General features: G+C 41.1%; 1 protein-coding gene across 3 annotated transcripts in view; it reads left to right on the top strand.

Annotated features, from left to right (window-relative positions):
• Positions 1-20,111, top strand: part of LONRF3 (LON peptidase N-terminal domain and ring finger 3) — a 49,723-nt gene that overhangs the window by 16,638 nt on the left and 12,974 nt on the right. For all 3 annotated transcript variants that reach the window (XM_008019406.3, XM_008019408.3, XM_008019407.3), the window contains 2 exons: positions 16,430-16,544; positions 19,422-19,543. In XM_008019406.3, the coding sequence (XP_008017597.2) occupies positions 16,430-16,544; positions 19,422-19,543 (237 nt within the window). The remainder of the gene's footprint in view (positions 1-16,429; positions 16,545-19,421; positions 19,544-20,111) is intronic.

The raw sequence follows: 20,111 nt of genomic DNA, 5'->3' as shown, positions 1-20,111 counted from the left end.
GGATTACAGGCCACTGCACCTGGTCTGAATATGTCTTTTGTTTGGCCCTCATGGGGGTTGTTTTTCTTAAATGTGAATGTCTTGAGACAGGACGTGTACTCTCCAGTTGACCATGCCCCCCGCCGCCCAAATGCCTTATTTCAACCTGGTGTCACAATTGCATTACATTCCAACCCCTAGAGATAATTTAAATTTTGGACCCCAGCACTAATCTCAGTTATACCGTCAAGAACTCAAGTTCAAGGACTACTGTCACTGCCACAGATCTATTCTTGGGAAGCCAAGTGGTGGGCCTGACTAGCTTTTGTTTTGTGTTGTGTCATGAATATTAGTGGTGGGCCTGAGATACTTAGCCAAGTATCTCCCCACCAACCAGTGCCACATTATCTCTACTTCCTCAGATCTCTGGAAAGGCAGATTATCCACATGCTTCCCCACCCCCCAAAAAATAAGCTATGATTATGGTGTGTGTAACCATATACAATTTTTTTTTTAAATTGCTTGCATGTCTTTGATTTCACAGCTGTGACTTAGTAGCTTAGAGGAGGGGCTCCCTGGTGCTGTTATTTACTGGCTGTTTACCTGGATGGAGCAAGTGACATTCTCTGCTACTGTTTTCTTGTCAGTAAAATAGAGAACAGTGTACCTACTCCATGGGGTTGTCATGATTAATTGAGAAAAATCTATTTAACACCTGGAATAGTGTCTGGCATATAATAGATACTCAGTAAATGTTAACTTTTTTTTTCCTTCTAGACCAGAGGTCCAGAAGGAAACTTTGGGTCTATGGACCTCTGAGGATGTTCTATATATGGATTCTAATAGATGTATGAATGTCTCGAAGTTGTGTGTTAAAGTATATGGGTTTTCAAGTACAAGGTCCACATCCTTTAGCAGATTCACAAATGTGTCTGTTTTCCAAAAGAGCATTAAAAGGAGGCTGAGATATCCGCACAAATATTAAGATGGTTGGCAGGCTGCTCTTTGTTGTGCTGGTGGGTCCTGCAGGGGGGACTATGGAGCTCCAGATCGACTACAAGAACAAACCAGCAATCCCGAGAGGACCCACAGTCCCTCTGAAGGAAGTGGGTTGCTTCTGCAGGACCCAGGAGACACCCCAAATACTCTGGGAGGCAAACAGCCTCGGGCAAGTTCTCAAGCTCCTCTCACTCTCTGACTGGAAACAGACTTGGGGCTGTTGGAGGGGGGCATGGTGGAAGTGAGACTGGCCCTTCAGTTTGCGTGGGAGCTGGGTGAGGCCTGTGACTGATGTATTTCCCCAACTTCCCTGGCAACCTGCATGACTCATCAAAGGCAGCCATAATCCTCCTAGGTACACAACTCCAGTGACCTGGGAATCTCACCCCCATCCCCCACAGCAACTGCAGCAAGACCCGCCTAAGGAGAATCTGAGCTCATGCATACCTAGCCCTGCCCCCACCCGATGGTCCTTCCCTACCCACCCTGGTAGTGGAAGACAAAGTGGAAGACATCCTATAATCTTAGGGTTTCTAAGGCCCTGCCCACTGCTGCTCCCTCTCCACACTACCACAGCTGATGTTTTCTGGAAAGCACCACCTCCAAGCAGGAGGCCAACCAGCACAAAAATAGAGCATTAAACCACCAAAGCTAAGGACCCTCATAGAGTCCGTTGCACCCTTGACTACCTCCACCAGAACAGGCACTGGTATCTATGGCTGAGAGACCCATAGATGGTTCACATCACAGGACTCTGCAGACAATCCCCAGTACCAGCCCGGAGCCAGGTAGACTCTGGGTGGTTAGACCCAGAAGAGAGACAGTGATCACTGCAGTTTGGCTCACAGGAAGCCACATCCATAAGAAAAGGGGGAGAGTACTACATCAAGGGAATACCCCGTGGGACAGAAGAATCTGAACAACAGCCTTTAGCCCTAGACCTTCCCTCTGACAGAGCCTACCTAAATGAGAAGGAACCAGAAAACCAACCCTGGTAATATGACAAAACAAGGTTCTTCAGCACCCCCAAAAATACACACTAGTTCGCCAGCAATGGATCCAAACCAAGAAGAAATCCCTGATTTACCTGAAAAAGAATTCAGGAGGTTAGTTATTAAGCTACTCAGGGGTAGACCAGAGAAAGGCAAAGCCCAATGCAAGGCAATCCAAAAACTGGTACAAGAAGAGAAGGGAGAGGCTGGGCGCGGTGGCTCACACCTGTAACCCCAGCACTTTGGGAGGCCAAGGCAGGTGGATCATGAGGTCAGGAGATCTAGACCACCCTGGTTAACACAGTGAAACCCTGTCTCTACTAAAAATACAAAAAAATTAGCCAGGCATGGTGGCGGGTGCCTGTAGTTCCAGCTACTCGGGAGGCTGAGGCAGGAGAATGGCATGAACCCAGGTGGCAGAACTTGCAGTAAGCTGAGATCACGCCACTGCACTGCAGCCTGGGTGACAGAGTGAGACTCTGTCTCAAAAAAAAAAAAAGTGAAGGGAGAGATATCATGGAAATAGATAGCTTAAAGAAAAAAAAAAATCAGGAAACTTTGGACACTTTTAAAAATGCGAAATGCTCTGGAAAGTCTCAGCAATATAATTGAACAAGTAGAAGAAAGAAATTCAGACCAGGTGCGGTAGTTCAAGCCTGTAATCCCAGAACTTTGGGAGGCCAAGACAGGCAGATCATGAGATGATCAGGAGATCGAGACCACCCTGGCTAACACGGTGAAACCCCGTCACTACTAAAAAATACACACACAAAAAAAACTAACCGGGCAAGGTGGCAGGCGCCTGTAGTCCCAGCTACTCGGGGGGCTGCAGCAGGAGAATGGCGTAAACCCGGGAGGCGGAGCTTGCAGTGAGCTGAGATCCGGCCACTGCACTCCAGGCTGGGCGACAGAGCAAGACTCCGTCTCAAAAAAAAAAAAAAAAAAAAAGGAAAGAAATTCAGAACTCGAAGACAAGGTCTTCAAATTAATCCAATCCAACAAAGACAAAAGAAAAAAGTAACAAACCTGCACGTTGTGTGCATGTGCCCTAGAACTTAAAGTATAATAAAAAATAAATTAAAGGCCGGGCACGGTGGCTCAAGCCTGTAATCCCAGCACTTTGGGAGGCCGAGACGGGCAGATCACGAGGTCAGGAGATCGAGAGCATCCTGGCTAACATGGTGAAACCCCGTCTCTACTAAAAAAATACAAAAAACTAGCCGGGCGAGGTGGCAGGCACCTGTAGTCCCAGCTACTCGGGAGGCTGAGGCAGGAGAATGGTGTAAACCCGGGAGGCGGAGCTTGCAGTGAGCTGAGATCCAGCCACTGCACTCCAGCCTGGGTGACAGAGCAAGACTTCGTCTCAAAAAAAATAAATAAATAAATAAGAAAAAAAGAAAAAAGAATAAGAAAATATGAACAAATAAGAAAATATGAGCAAAGCCTCCAAGAAGTCTGGGATTATGTTAAATGACCAAACTTAATAATAATTGGTGTACTTGTGGAAGAAGAAAATTCTAAAAGTCTGGAAAATGTATGTGGGGGAGTCATTGAGGAAAACTTCCCTGGCCTTGTAAGAGACCTAGATAGCCAAATACAAGAAGCACAAAGAACACCTGGGAAATTCATCACAAGCAGATCCTCACCTAAGCACATTGTCATCAGATAATCCAAAGTTAAGATGAAAGAAAAAGTCTTAAGAACTGAGACAGCAACCAGCTAACCTATAAAGGAAAACCTATTAGATTAACAGCATATTTCTCAGCAGAAACCCTAAAACCTAGAAGGGACTGGGGACCTATCTTCAGCCTCCTCAAACAAAACAATTACCAACCAAGAATTTTGTATCTGGTGAAACTAAGCATCACTTATGAAGGAAAGATACAGTCATTTTCAGACAAACAAATGCTGAGAGAATTTGCCATTACCAAGCTACCACTACAAGAACTGCTAAAAGGAGCTCTAAATCTTGAAGTAAATGCTGGAGACACATCAAAAGAGAACCTCTTTAAAGCATAAATCACATAGGACCTATAAAAACTACAAGTTAAAAAGCAAAAACATAAAGTACACATGCAACAAAGAGCACGATGAATGCAACGGTACACCACATTTCAATACTAACAATGTAAATGGCCTAAATGCCCCACTTAAAAGATACAGAACCGCAGAATGGATAAGAACTCACCAACCATCTGCTGCCTTCAGGAGACTCACCTAACACATAAAGACTCACATAAACTTGAAGTAAAGGGGTGGAAAAAGGCGTTTCATGCAAATGAACACCCAAAGTGAGCAGGAGTAGCTAGTTTTATATCAAACAAAACAAATTTTTTTTTTTTTTTTTTGAGACAGAGTCTCCTTCTGAGACCCAGGCTGGAGTGCAATGGTGTGATCTCGGCTCACTGCAACCTTTGCCACCCAGGTTCAAGTGATTCTCCTGCCTCAGCCTCCTGAGTAGCTGAGATTACAGTCATGCGCCACCACGCCTGGCTGATTTTTGTATTTTTAGTAGAGACCAGGTTTCACCATGTTGGTCAGGCAGGTCTTGAACTCCTGACATCATGATCCACCTGCCTTGGCCTCCCAAAGTGCTGGGATTACAGGCGTGAGTCACTGCATCCGGCCCAAAACAAACTGTAAAGCCACAGCAGTTAAAAGAGACAAAAAGGGACAGTATATAATTGTAAAAGGCTTTGTCCAACAGGAAAATATCACAATCCTAAACATATATGCACTTAACACTGGAAGTCCCAAATTTATAAAACAATTCATAATAGACCTAAGAAATGAGATAGACAGCAACACAATAATAGTGGGGGACTTCAACGCTCCACTAACAGCACTAGACAGGTCATCAAGACAAAGTCAACAAAGAAGCAATGGATTTAAACTATGCCTTGGAACAAATGGACTTAACAGATACATACAAAACATTTTATCCAACAACTGCAGAATACACATTCTATTCAACAGTATATGAAACTTTCTCCAAGATAGACTATATGATAGACCATAAAATAAGCCTTAATAAATTTAAGAAAATTAAAATGATATCAAGTACTCTCTGAGACCACAGTGGAATAAAACTGTGCAAATACATGGAAATTAAACAACTTGCTCCTGAATGAGCATTGGGTCAAAAACAAAATCAAAATGGAAATTTAAAAAATTCTTCAAACTGAATGACAATAATGACACAACCTATCAAAACCTCTGGAATACAGAAAAGGCAGTGCTAAGAGGATAGTTCATAGCCCTAAGCACCTACATCAAAGTCTGAAAGAGCACAGACAATCTAAGGTCACACCTCAAAGAACTAGAGAAACAAGAACAAACCAAACTCAAACCCAGCAGAAGAAAGGAAATAACCAAGATCAGAGCAGAACTAAATTAAATTGGTACAACAACAATACCAAAGATAAATGAGACAAAAAGCCTGTTCTTTGAAAAGATAAGTAAAATTGATAGACCATTAGCAAGATTCACCAAGGAAAGAAGAGAGAAAATTCAAATAACCTCACTAAGAAATGAAACAGGAGATACTACAATGACACCACTGAAATACAAAAGATTAGTGAAGGCTACTATGAACAATTTTATGCACATAAACTAGAAAACCTAGAAGAGAAGGATAAATTCCTGGAAAAATACAACCCTCCTAGCTTAAATCAAGAAGGATGAGATACCCTGAATAGACCAGTAATAAGCAGCAAGGTTGAAATGGTAACTTAAAAATTGCTGGCAAAAAAAAAAAAAGTCCAGGACCAGACGGATTAACAGCAGAATTCTACCAGACATTCAAAGAAGAATTGGTAACAATCTTTTTGACACTATTCCACAAGATAGAGAAGGAACCCTCCCTGATTCATTCTATGAAGCCAGTATCACCCTAATACCAAAATCAGGAAAGGACAACCAAAAAAAGAAAACCACAGACTGATATCCTTGATGAACTCAGATGCTAAAATCCTTAACAAAATACTAGCTAACCAAATCCAACAACATATTAAAAAGATAATCTGGGCTGAGTGCAGTGGCTCACGCCTGTAATCCCAACACTTTGGGCCGAGGTGGGTGGATCACAAGGTCAGGAGATCGAGACCATCCTGGCCAACATGGTGAAACCTGGTCTCTACTAAAAATACAAAAAAAGTTAACTGGGCGTGGTGGCGGGCGTCTGTAGTCCCAGGTAGTAGAAGGGCTGAGGCAGGAGAATGGCGTGAACCTGGGAGGTGGAACTTGCAGTGAACTGAGATCACACCACTGCACTCCAGCCTGGGCGACAGTATGAGACTTCTTCTCAAAAAAAAAAAAAAAAAAAAAAAAGATAATCCACCATGATCAAGTGGGTTTCATACCAGGAATGCAGGGATGGTTTAACATGCAAGTCAGTAAATGTGATAAACCACATAAACAGAAATCAAAACAAAAATCACATGATCATCTCAATAGATGCAGAAAAAGCCTTCAACAAAATCTAGCATCCCTTTATGATTAAAACTCTCAGCAAAATCAGCATACAAGGGACATACCTTAATGTAATAAAAGTCATCTGTGACAGACCCACAACCAACATAATACTGAACGGTGAAAAGTTGAAAGCATTCCCTCTGAGAACTGGAACAAGACAAGGATGCCCAGTCTCACCACTCTTTTTCAACAGAGTACTGAAAGTCCTAGCCAGAGCAATCAGACAAGAGAAAGAAAGAAAGGGATCCAAATCAGTAAAGAGGAAGTCAAACTGTCACTGTTTGCTGATGATATGATTGTTTACCTTGGAAACCCTAAGGACTCCTCTAGAAAGCTCCTAGAACTGATAAAAGAATTCAGTAAAGTTTCTGGATACAAGATTAATGTACACAAATTAGGAGCTCTTCTATACACCAACAGTGACCAAGCAGAGAGTCAAATCAAGCATCCCTTTTACAATAGCTGTAAAAAAATAAAATACTTACCTAACCATGGAGTCGAAAGACCTCTACAGGAAAACTACAAAACACAAGCCAGGCACAGTGGCTCATGCGTGTAATCCCAGCACTTTGGGAGGCCGAGGCGGGTGGATCATGAGGTCAGGAGATTGAGACCATCCTGGCTAACACGATGAAACCCCATCTCTACTAAAAATACAAAAAATTAGCTGGGCCTGGTGGCGGGTGCCTGTAGTCCCAGCTACTTGGGAGGCTGATGCAGGAGAATGGTGTGAACCCAGGAGGCGGAGTTTGCAGTGAGCAGGGAATGCACCACTGCACTCCAGCCCAGGCGACAGGGATACTCCGTCAAAAAAACAAAGCAAAACAAAAAAAACACTACAAAACACTGCCGAAAGAAATCAGAGATGACACAAACAAATGGAAACACATCCCATGCTCATGGGTAGAATCAATATTGTGAAATCGACCATGCTGCCAAAAGCAATCTACAAATTCAATGCAATCCCCATCAGAATACCACCATCATTCTTCATAGAATTAGAAGAAAACTATTCTGAAATTCATATGGAACCAAAAAAGAGCTTGCATAGCCAAAGCAAGACTAAGCAAAAAGAACAAATCTGGAGGCATCACACTATCTGATTTCAAACTATACTATAAGGCCATAGTCACCAAAACAGCATGGTACTGTTGTAAAAATAGGCACATAGACCAATGGAACAAAATAGAGAACCCAGAAATAAACCCAAATACTTACAGCCAACTGATCTTCAACAAAGCAAACAAAAACACAAAGTGGGGAAAGGACACCCTTTTAAACAAATGGTGCTGGGATAATTGGCTAGCCACATGTAGGAGAATGAAACTGGATCTTTATACAAAATCAACTCAAGATGGATTAAGGACTTAAGCCTAAGACCTGAAACTATAAAAACTCCAGAAGATAACATTGGAAAAACCCTTGTAGACATTGGCTTAGGCAAGGATTTCATGACCAAGAACCAAAAAGCAAATGCAGTGAAAACAAAGATAAATAGCTGGGACCTAATTAAACTAAAGAGCTTTTGCACAGCAAAAGGAACAGTCAGCAGAGTAAACAGACAACCCACAGAGTGGGAGAAAATCTTCAGAATCTATACATCTGACAAAGGACTAATATCCAGAATCTACAACAAACTTAAATCAGTAAGAAAAAAACAATCCCATCAAAAAGTGGGCTAATGGTATGAATAGACAGTTCTCAAAAGAAGATACACAAATGGGCAACAAACATAAAAAAATGCTCAACATCACTAATGATCAGGGAAATGTAAATCAAAACCGCATTGAGATACCACCTTGCTCCTGCAAGAATGACCATAATAAAAAACTCAAAAAACAGTAGATGTTGGCGTGGATGTGGTGAGCAGAGAACACTTCTATACTGCTGGTGGGAATGTAAACTGGTACAGCAACTATGGAAAACAGTGTGGAGATTGCTTAAAGAACTAAAAGTAGAACTGCCATTTGACGCAGCAATCCCACTGGGTATCTACCCAGAGAAAAATAAACCATTATTCAAAAAAGATACTTGCACATGCATGTTTATGGCAACACAATTCACAATTGCAAAATCGTGGAACCAACCCAAATGCTCATCAATCAACGAGTGGATAAAGAAACTCTGGTATATATATACAATGAAATACTATGCAGCCATAAAGAGGAATAAATTAACAGCATTTGCAGTGACCTGGATGAGATTGGAGATTATTCTAAGTGATGTAACTCAGGAATGGAAAACGAAACATTGTATGTTCTCACTGATATGTGGGAGCTAAGCTATAAGGATGCAAAGGCATAAGAATGATACAATGGACTTTGGGGACTTGGGAGGAAAAGTGGGAGGAGGGTGAGGGATAAAAGACTACAAACATGGTGCGGTGTATACTGCTCGGGTGATGGCACACCAAAATCTCAGAAATCACCACTAAAGAACTTACGTAACCAAATACCTCCGGTACCCCAATAACTTACGGAAAAATAATTTCTTTTTTTATTTTAAGATGATTGACCCAAGAGAAAATATAACAAAAAGTCTTTTTATTTAATTTTTAAAAATTAAGTTAAATTAATTTTGGTTTTGAGACAGAGTCTCACTTTGTCACCCGGGCTGGAGTGCAGTGGTGTGATTTCATCTCACTGCGTCCTCCACCTCCCGGTTCAGGCAATTCAGCCTCCTGCCTGGCAAATTTTTGTATTTTTAGTAGAGATGAGGTTTCACCATGTTGGTCAGGCTGGTCCTGAACTCCTAACTCAGGTGATCCACCCACCCTGGCCTTCCAAAGTGGTGGGATTACAGGCGTGAACCACTGTGCCTGGCCCTAAAAAAGTATTTTCATACACTACATGGTGGGATCCAGCCAGCAGAAACTGCTCAGATATGTGCCCTTTAATGGGCACATATGCTTCTCATATTGATCACCTGCGTTTGTATTCTGAATGATTGTTGTCGGATGACTAAAAATGAGTAACATAGCCATTACCTGAAATGTGGACCTTCTTTCTCTTAAAAAAAAATTTTGGATGCCAGATTTGCTCATAAGCTTTGGCAGACCTGCTCAGCAGGTGGAATGTTGAAGCACTCAAAGCAAGCCTCACATGATGTCAGGAGTTGGTGTGGGTGGAGTGGGCTAGGGTGGGAGGGGCTAAATGAGCAGGTTCCTTTCACTACTTCCCTCACTCCCTCACGATAGAATGGCAGGTGGGTTCTGGCAAAGCCAAGGTAGAAGATAGAGAAATCCTACTTCCAGGCAGAGCAATGGGCTCCTGTAGGTAATACCGTTGTGACTCAGCCCATGATGTGAGCTGTGGAGTAGATTGACTTAGCCTGCTCAGAGAACAGGTCTTTGTTGTGCGTATCCTTCTTAACACTCCCCCCAACATCCAGGGGACAAGAAATCAAACATACAGACTCATCCTGTTTGTGTTTTCTCTGAAAACTAAGAATCCTGAGGTGTAAGTTCTTTTGTTCCTCTGCTTTCTCCCTTTCATCTTGTTTGTCCTTGAACTCAACAGGGGGCTTTGAAGGAGGTCTCCCAATTTGGTCCAAGAAATAAACACCAAGAGGATAAGACCCCCTTCTAGTTGGCTCACTCGAAATTTAAAAGCCACCATTTCTCTTATCCTGCCCCTCCGTTCTAAGTGAGACTTCAAAACAAAACAAAGCAAAACAAAACAAAAACCCTCTGTGCCTGGAGTAGCCATTGCATAAGCTGCTAAGTTATAGCTGGCCTCTCACTGCTTGATGGTGATAAGAAACCTACTAAATCTAGAAAGAAATCTGGATTTTGAGGTTCTGAAAACTGCAGCCATCGGTCAGAAGCATGTAGTTCCCTTTCCAACGGGGTTTGTCTGTAAGTTAGACATCGGATGTTGACAGAGGCTATTTCATACACATGCTTCAGCTTGAATTATGTTAGCATTGAAAAAGCTTTTGATTCCACCTCTGCAGTATTTTTCTTCTCTTTCTTGGTGTTAGGAATATGATTGGTTCTCTTGTTACCCTCATGTGTCCTTGTGGGAGAGTGTCTGGGAGTAAAGATAGTCTAAAACAATCTGTGGGGGTCATGAAATTAGACATTTGTACTATTTGTGCAAGATTTTAGTATGAAATCCAGTTTTGTGGAGCTGCATTTGTAGAAAAACAAGTTAAGAGTGTGAATTTGTATACACAGATTCTAGAGAGAATATTAGGAGGAGCAGGTTGTAAGTTCCACAGGGAAAAGGGTGGAAAGAGTGAGTGGAACAATAATCCGAGCTGTGTAAGTGAGGACCGTTCCAATCTCCAAGTCTCCCTTGCTGAACTGGGAGAGCTCTGTTGAGGGAAGTTACCCACTAACTTCAACCCTTCAGAACTCTGCCCCTCAATCCTTAGTGGTTGCAAGTGCTCCTTTGATATTTGTCTCGTGTGGATATCTTAGCTGTTGGGGGCCACCTCTGGGGCTGCTGTGGAGCAGAACTTTTGGGGTGACAAGGACATTTTGAGATATGCAGTAAGAATGTTTGATATTTGAGCCAGTTATCTAATGGCCCAGTAACCTCTTTGTCAATTTTAACAAGAAGCTTTATATTTAACCTAGTTTTAGCTACTCAAGTAGCTGGGTGTTAAGGATCCTGTCAGTTCACTCTCATTCAATCTCTCTCTCTCTCTCTCTCTCTCTCCCCTCTCTCATACACACGCACACTGTCACTCTCTCTTCCTCCCTCTTTCCCTATTTCTCCCTCTCCTTCTCCCCTCCCTCCTTTCCTCCTCCTTTCCTCTTTGCTCTCATTTGATAGCAAAAAACACAATACAAGGATGTAACTGGTGGGAAAAGATAGCTATTTCCAGACAAGCCAAACATTTTATCTGGGCTGACATCAAACTGAAAGCATTTATTATTGCTATTGTTTACTCCATCATGTAACAATGTAAAATGTTTTTTGTGTGAAAATCTGGCCCTGCTCTGATTTATAAATACCTCTTGGACGTGTTTTCTGAAATCGTTACCTAAAGTGGTAAATAAAAAGAATTCTAGTCAAGTTCTCTCTCTCTCTGTCTGTCTCTCTCTTTCTCAGAAGGAGGGAGAGAGGAGAGAGGGAGGGAGAAAAGTGTGCATATGAGTGTGTGCATCTACATGTAGATGGATGATGTCTATTTGGATGCAGAAATACATGCACATAGTTGCTGTCACATCATAGAGTGAAGAAGAAGGATGGGCTTGGGAGTCAGATCTGACCTCACATCCCAAAGCCCTGCTACTTACCAGCTAGCTGTGTGATCTTAAGCAAGTTATTTTAACCTGTCTGGGTTTAAATTTTCTCAATAGTATAATTAAGCTAATCATAATTACCACCTCTTAATATACAAAGTTCAGTATTGACACACCAAGAAATATAGCCAGAGAAACAGATTCCATCTGTTCCAGTCACTTTACTCAGGCCGTGCAGAGAAGCAGAGTAGCCCTAAATATAGAAATGAATTGAGTATTGAAAAGTGTAATGTATTCTAAGCATCTGAACCTTGAACTATTTCAAAGCAATAATTATGCAGCATCTGTGGCCGCATTTGTGTTTGCTACTACTCAGTCAGGGGCATTTTAATCACAGCTTTTGCTAAGAGATTGCTGTGTCCTTTTGTGTGTGTTTTATTCATCTGCTCACTAAATGTCAGTATTTATTGCAATTAATTAGCCAGCTATATCTTTGTTATTTTAGATAGATTGCATTAGGTTACATTCTTAAATGAATAATAGGCCCAATTGCGAAATTCTCAGGAAAAACAGTTTTGCATATTAGTTGTAGATACAGATTCATCAATCATCTTCATCATTAGTACCATCGAATAATATAAGGCATTCAGATTCACAGGACTAAGTTACCAAGGAAATGAGATATTTTGGTTTGGCTGCTCTGATAATTAGATCACAGCAGTGGTTCCAAATCACACTTTTGAAAAACATTTTAAATTGTGAAATACACACAGTGGAAAAGTGCATAAAATATAAATATGTTCTCTTAACAAAATATTGTAGAGAAGATACTTACGTAACCCCTCTCAGTTCAAGAGGTAAAACATTGCCAGGACCCAAGAAGCTGCCCATATGCCTCTTCCCAATCATAGAGGATACCCCTAGGGAGGTAGGTATCCTCCCTACCCCAACCACTATCTTGACTTTTATCTTGTTTCTCTTTATAGCTTTACACCTAGATATGCACCGTATATGCATATCTAGGTGATGCAATCTAGTTTTGCCTACGTAAAAGCTTTGCATAAACTGAATTATCCAGAATTTATTCTTTCAATCTGGCTTGTGTTACTCAGTATTAGGATTTATCCATGTTATTGCATGTAGGTGAAGTTTGTTCATTTTCATTATTGTATAATATTCCATTGTATGAATCCACCAGTTCTCTTATGGATGGATGTTTGGGTTGCATCTAGTTAGGGGATATCATGGGCAACATTGCTATAAACATTGTTTACATCTGCTGGTGCATATAAGTGTTTGTTCATTTTCTGTTGGCTTCCTTCTCTTTTTCTTATTGACTTCTAGGGGCTCTATGTATGCTCTAGATACAAGTTCTTTGCTAGTCGTTATGTGTTGCAGATACTTTCTCCTACTCTGGCTTGCCTTTTTGCCCTCTTAATGACATTTTTGATGAACTTAAAAGCGTTTCCTCTTCTTTTTTATTTTGAGATGGAGTCTCACTCTGTCGCCCAGGCTGGAGTACAGTGGTACAATCTCGGCTCACTGCAACCTCCACCTCCTGGGTTCAAGCGATTCTCCTGTCTCAGCCTCCCCAGTAGCTAGGATCACAGGCATGCGCCACCACAGTCTGTTAATTTTTACGGGGTTTTGCCATGTTGGCCAGGCTGGTCTTGAACTCCTGACCCCAGATGATCCGCCCACCTCGGCCTCACAGTGCTGGGATTACAGGTGTGAGCGACTGCACTCAGCCAAAAGCGCTTCATTTTAATACAGTCAAAATTATCCATCTTTTCATTTATAGGCAGGGTTTGTGTCATAATTCATTTTTTTACCTTCAGGTCATAAAGATATTCTCCTCTTTTATCTTTATTTTCTTTTATTTGACTAATTAATTTATTTAAGACATGGGGTGTCAAACTCTTGGTCTCAGGCGATCCTCTTACCTCAGCACCCCCCAATAAGTAGCTGGGATTAGAGGTGCCAGCCACTGTGCCTGGCTATTTCATCTTCTGAATGTTTTATTGTTTTGCTTTTCACATTTATTTTTACAGTCCCCATGGAATTGGTTTTTGCGAATGATATGAGAGATGATCCAATTTCATTTCCCCCTATAGATAGCCAACTCTCCTAATACCATTTATTGAGCAGGCTATTTATGTACTGAAAATCTTTCCCCCATCTGCTTTGAAGTGACACATTTGTCATAAATCAAGAATCCACATCTGGATCTGTTTCTGGGCTTCCTATTCTATTCCCTGAGTCTATTTGTCCTTGTGCTAGTCATATACTGTTTTAATCACTACAGCTTTATATGTTCTGTTATCTGGTAGAGTGAGTCCTCCCACATCATTGCTCTTCAGATGTATCTTGGCCCTTTGCTTTTCCTTATAAAGTTTAGAAATCAACTTGTCAAGTTCTACAAAAATAAACAAATGAAATAACCCATTGAGGTTTTTTATTGGGACTTAGCTGTTTACTTTCTTTCAATGAGGTGTTTGTAGCTTTTTCCAAAAGAGGTCTCCTATAACTGTTGTTAGATTTCTTCCCGGACACTTGATTTTTAAAAGCAGTTGTAAATGTTATCTTTAAGATGATAACATTTCTAATGTTTATTGCTGGTATATAGAAGTATAATTGTGTGTGTGTGTGTATTTATCTAGTAACTTTGTTAATTCTATTCTTATTCTAATAATCATTTGTAGATTCTTTTAGATTTTTCTAAGTTCACCATATCATTTGTGAATAATGACAGATTTGATTTTTTCCTTTCCAGTTCTCATGTTTTGTTCTTGCCTTAGTGCACTGAGACCTCCAGAGTAAATAGTTTTTTAAAAAAATAACTTTGCTTTTTGGCCAATTGGATAACTAAAATTTATTAATTTTAATTAATTTGTTAAACAAATTAACTACTTTTTAAACAGAATCAAAAAATTCAAAAAGTACCAAAAAGATGAATCTATGAAAAGTCTCTCTCCTACTCCAGACCTCCATTGGCTTGTTAAAAATATCCCATTTTTTCTAGTCCCCTTGACCTGTTGAATCTGGAACTTTAGCCAGTGGAGCTTCACGATGTATGTTTTTTTTTTTTTTTTTTTTTTTTTTGCTCCACACGTAACTGATATTTGAAGACCAATACAGAAAGTTTGCCTATGCAGAGATTAATGGGATTTGTGTAACACAGTGATCCTCAACCTTGGCTGTACATTAAAATCACCGGGAGGCTTTAAAAATGTCTTGATGCCTGTCCTGTACACTGGGTCTACTGATCTGAATCTCTGTAGATGCTGTAGTGGGCATCTAGAGTTTCCATAAGCTCCCCAGGTGATTTGGGGAGGCAGGAAGGAGGGCTTACAAAGGGGCAAGAGGAAACATTTGGGAGTGATGGGTATGTTTCCTATCTTGATCGTGGCGATGGTTTCATAAGTGTGTACATATGTCGGAACTTATCAAATTATACACTTTAAGTCTGTTCCATTTATTATATATCAATTTTGCATCAGTAAAGCAGTTTAAAGATAAAGCTGTCCAGGTGATTCTGATGCACAGCAATGGTTGAGAATTATCCTTGTAATAGAAAAGGCACATGACTGGAAGTGGAAGTTGGATAGACTCTCATCTGTCAACAGTTGGCTGTGCACACTTAGACAAGTGACTTCCACCTTTCTGGACCTCAGGTTCATTCTAGTTAGTGGGTTCAATTTCTTCACAAGTACTTTTCAGCTGGCATGTTGATTCTTCTACTCAGCCTGGCAGTGCTGGCCAGGCTGCTGGTGCACCTCCTGGCCACACGAGGGAGCCGTACAGCTGGCAGCCTCTGACTTTCCACTGAACACTCTTGTGAGGTGAAAATAGGCTGGTCAGGCAGGGAGGGGTCTTTCCATTCTTCCTGTGCTTTTCTCCTCTTGGTGAATGCAAGCCCCACTCCTCAACGGTCATCTTCAACTACCCTCACTCACTGATCTCGCTGCAGGTGAGCCTTTTTTTAAGCAAAGCAAATCCATGAATTTCTGAAGGTACAGAACAGCTTTATAAAAGGATTCCCACATTGCTTTGAAAATATCCTACTCTCCCCGAGCAATTAAAATAGTACCAAATTGAAGTATATGTATGTATACATATGTATGTACACATGTAAATGTATGTATATGTGTATATGCATCAATATAGATCCATATCTGGTCTATATCAGTCAGCACGCTAACAATACTATTCTCCCCCTATGAAAATTATCTATCTATATAAAAGGCAGTTATGTTTGTTAGAGGTACAGTTTTGATATCCTTCAGGCATTAACATTGCTTAGACGAAAAGAGGAATCAAGGTTAGCAAACAAAGATTTTTTCCATGGTAATATGATGTAAAGTGCTTAAGTGGGTAAATGTGTAAGGGAGAGAGAGTGTGTGTGTCTGCGTGTCTGTGTGTGTTTACATATATTCAGGTGAACAGGTTGGCTAATATTTTCAGAATAGAATTTTATCCAGACACTCTGTGCATTAATCTCTATTTTTCTTGGACCGGACAGGGCAAAAAATCTGAATTCCCCAGAAGAGATAGACTAGAATTGATGTTACAAAATGATCTAGCTATGCCCTAAACTTTAATAAATGTATTTTAATCCAGCTCAAAAATGAAAGGCAAATGTTTTCTGAAGTGCAGCAATAGTGACTTTTAAAAAAGAACTCCTCCCCCACCCTAAAATAGTCTAAATAATGCTTTAAAACCTTAGCTTTGAGTTGCTCTTTTATTTTTGGTCTTATTGAAGTTTTCTTCCATTTTGATTCCTAAATTTCAGATTATTCTATGAGCCAGTCACAACACCTTGTGGGCATACTTTTTGCTTAAAATGCCTAGAAAGATGCCTAGATCACAACGCCAAGTGTCCATTGTGCAAAGACGGTCTTTCACAGGTAAATCAATATTTCTTTGTTTGGTTTAAATCAGTATTTCTTTCTTGTTAGGTTTAGCTTATTTGGAATTGGGCACTAAGACAGTGTTCAACTGGACCCCAAGCCACTGCACTGTGGTAGGGCACATTACTCCCTCAAACCATCTATTTCTCCTTTTTTTTTTTTTTTTTTTTAGATGGAGTCTCCACTCTGTCACCCAGGCTGGAGTGCAGTGGCGCGATCTCAGGTCACTGCAACCTCCACCTCCTGGGTTCCAGCAATTCTCCTGCCTCAGCCTCCCAAGGAGCTGGGATTACAGGCGCATGCCACCACGCTCAGCTAATTTTTTTTTTTTTTGAAACAGAGTCTTGCTCTGTCACCCAGGCTGGAGTGCAGTGGTGCGATCTCCGCTCACTGCAAACTCCCCCTCCCGGGTTCACGCCATTCTCCTGCCTCAGTCTCCCAAGTAACTGGGACTACAGGTGCCCGCCACCATGTCTGGCTAATTTTTTTGTATTTTTAGTAGAGATGGGGTTTCACCGTGTTAGCCAGGTTGGTCTCGATCTCCTGACCTCGTGATCCGCCTGCCTCGGCCTCCCAAAGTACTGGGATTACAGACGTGAGCCACTGCGCCTGGTCTAAGTTTTGTATTTTTAGTAGAAATGGGGTTTCACCATATTGGTCAGGCTGGTCTCGAACTCCTGACTTCAGGTGATCCACCCACCTCAGTCTCCCAAAGTACTGGGATTACAGGCGTCAGCCACCGTGCCCAGCCTATTTCTCCTGTCTTATAGCCACTGTTCCCATCTCCATAAAGTCCTTCAGGAAAATGAGGCAACATGCAGTTTTTTATGCGCTGTAAGTAGGGAAATCAATTTGTGTTGGAAACAAAAGTGTTAAGTAGATGATAAACTTGGATCCTGGTTCTGATCTCATCGTGGCACCTGATATACTGTTATCTTGAGTAAATCTTTTGTCCCCTCTAGGATTGGACTAGGTAAGCCCTGATGTTCCCTTATCATCAATGTTTATTCTGTGGCTTGAAGATAACAGCTCCAAAGGCTCCAGGAGAACCTCACAGAACTTCAGAGTGATCCTTGTCCAACCCCTCAGGAGCCACTGTACCTGGAAGCCCTAGAGCTTTTGCAGTAAGACAATTTAGCAGACAGCAGCCCTCTAGGACTTCCAGGTTCTCTAAAACTAATCACACAGACTCCCACCTTTGTTTTTCAAGTGAACCTGAAGGAATTTCCTATAGAAAAAGAAGACCTGAGAATCCATCTTGTTTTCCCTCCCTCAGGGACTTATGTACCACATTTTATGATTGGTGTTAATATTCCTTGACCCCTGTCATTCCTGAGGAGAGATTGGAGATGCAAGGCTATCTCTAGGTGACTACAGGTCAAGAGAAGTCACATGTTGAGCTTTACCATCACCCTAGTATTTAAATTAAGGGAATGGAGTGAAATAATCATCACTGGTAGCCCTCAGGGTATGTGTTGGGATTGGGAGGAGGGCCAATGTCATACCTTTACCTAGATAAAAGTTGTAGGATTTGCAGGCCTGATTGTAGGTGAGAAGTGCATAATCCTTATACTTAAATAATACATCTGTGTTGTTGTAACACTGGAAAATTCAGATTAAGTGGAAAGAAGAAAAATCTACCCATATGCTCAGTACCTAGAGAAAATCACTGTTAGTTAACATTTTAGTATGTGCCTTTTCTGGCTTTTTGTTTTAGCATCAGCAGAGGAGTCACCTACTTTTTGGACCGACTACCTCCTCAATCACTGCTTATGCCCCAAAACTGGGACTGGGAAGTGCAGTTGATTTTCCCATAGCCAGGCAATGGCAGTGGCAGTGGCAGATAAGGCATCCTGGAGACAGATGCTATACGGTTCAGGACTTGGGGTCTAGAAGATATTCTTATCTATCTCTGTGTATTCACATAGCGTCACACTTGCACCATTTTACATAGGATTAAATATTCCAATCATGTTCACTGCAGAATAGAGACACAGCTCATACTGAGAAAGGAATAAAATTGTTTGAAGCCAACAGTTTTATACTCAGGCGCTCTCCTTGCTGGGACTGTAGGGGTAGTTTCCATAGCAAGCAATTCTCCGCAGATGTTTTAACATCAGTTGTTTGATTCACACCGTTAAATACCCACTACTTAAACATCCCTGGGTGTGCATCGGTCAGAGGTGTTTGGGAGAAGAGTAACAGTGACAATTGAGCCTGAGTCCAGTTCTTGAAATCATGACTTTTAATCTCAGTGATACCTAGATGGTATATTAGAAAGGCAAATAGACAAATCAATATTTAGCTGTTTGTGTTTTTTAAAACTAAAATTAAAAGAGAAAAAATAGGTAGATTTGGTAATATCCAGAAGCCCAAGCATTGGGTTAGGCTGGGAGTGGGACAGGGCAGGAAAGGATCAGTGATTGAAAAATGCTTTTTAGTTCCCTGAACCTTTTGGCCACTAACTTTGAGCATATCCCAGATGGAGACCATTTCTGTGTGCTTGTAAACACGATCAACAGAAAATGGAAAGGGAAGGATTCCCCCCACCCCACTTTTTGGACAAGAACATGATCTTGATTTCAGTATTTCAAGAAAATTGTGAGAGTTTTAAAACTTCAATGCAGGTTTTACCCCCTTGTTAAAATATTTTTTTTCTAATTATAAAGATAATCAATTGCATGTGTGGTTTTTTTAAATGAAACTAACATCCAGAAAATACATATATTATGATGGTATCATCTGCTGATTTGTGGGTCCAGACTACTCCAATATGTGGGTCATGTGACTTGTCCAGTGATTACATCAGAAGTGTTTTGCTGATGACTGCATATTACCTAATTGCATATTATCTAATTGCCTCCCCCCATATAGTGCTTGGCATCAAGAAAATACAGCAAAAATGTAATAATGGAGGAGCTCATAGCTAAATTCCTTCCAGAAGAACTGAAGGAACGAAGGAAGCTTTACGAAGAGGAAATGGAAGAACTTTCTAAGTATGTATATGCATATTTCTGTTTTGTTTCCCTCATACCAGCTCATGAGAGCTGAATGTGCACATTACTTCCCAGCTTCCGACTTAGTGATGTCCTGCCAGCTGCTTGAAATTGGCTATGGTGAGAGTATTTACACCATGGAAATTGGCAAGTGCTACAAACCAGGGCTTCCCCTGCACCCAGAGAGCCAGTTGTTAAACATACCAGCATACCACTGAAGAAGCATAAGCGAAACCAGTGATGAGGGTACACCCTGCCCCCAGTAACAGGGTATTTGTTGGCGAGAGTAAATTGGAGTAGCTTAATCAGGGGAACTTAACGAAATGGCCAAAAGATTGTTTTTGGATACATAAGGAGTTGCTATGAAGTTAAGAACTTTGGTGTCAACCAGAACCGGGCTTAAGACCCAGTTCTACCTCAAAGTGAGTCTACTTCACAACCCTAGGCAGGTCACTTAACCTTTCTGGGCCTTAGTTTCCTTATCTGTAGCTTGAGAATAATTTAATAATTTGAGTTCTTACTTCATGGACTTATTTTTTGAGATTGAGCCTCACTCTGTCACCCAGGC

This window comes from Chlorocebus sabaeus, chromosome X (assembly GCF_047675955.1).
Source record: "Chlorocebus sabaeus isolate Y175 chromosome X, mChlSab1.0.hap1, whole genome shotgun sequence".
In the NCBI taxonomy this organism is placed as follows: Eukaryota; Metazoa; Chordata; class Mammalia; order Primates; family Cercopithecidae; genus Chlorocebus; species Chlorocebus sabaeus.
Note: the sequence above shows the minus strand (reverse complement) of the source record. Positions and strands in the feature narration are given on the sequence as shown.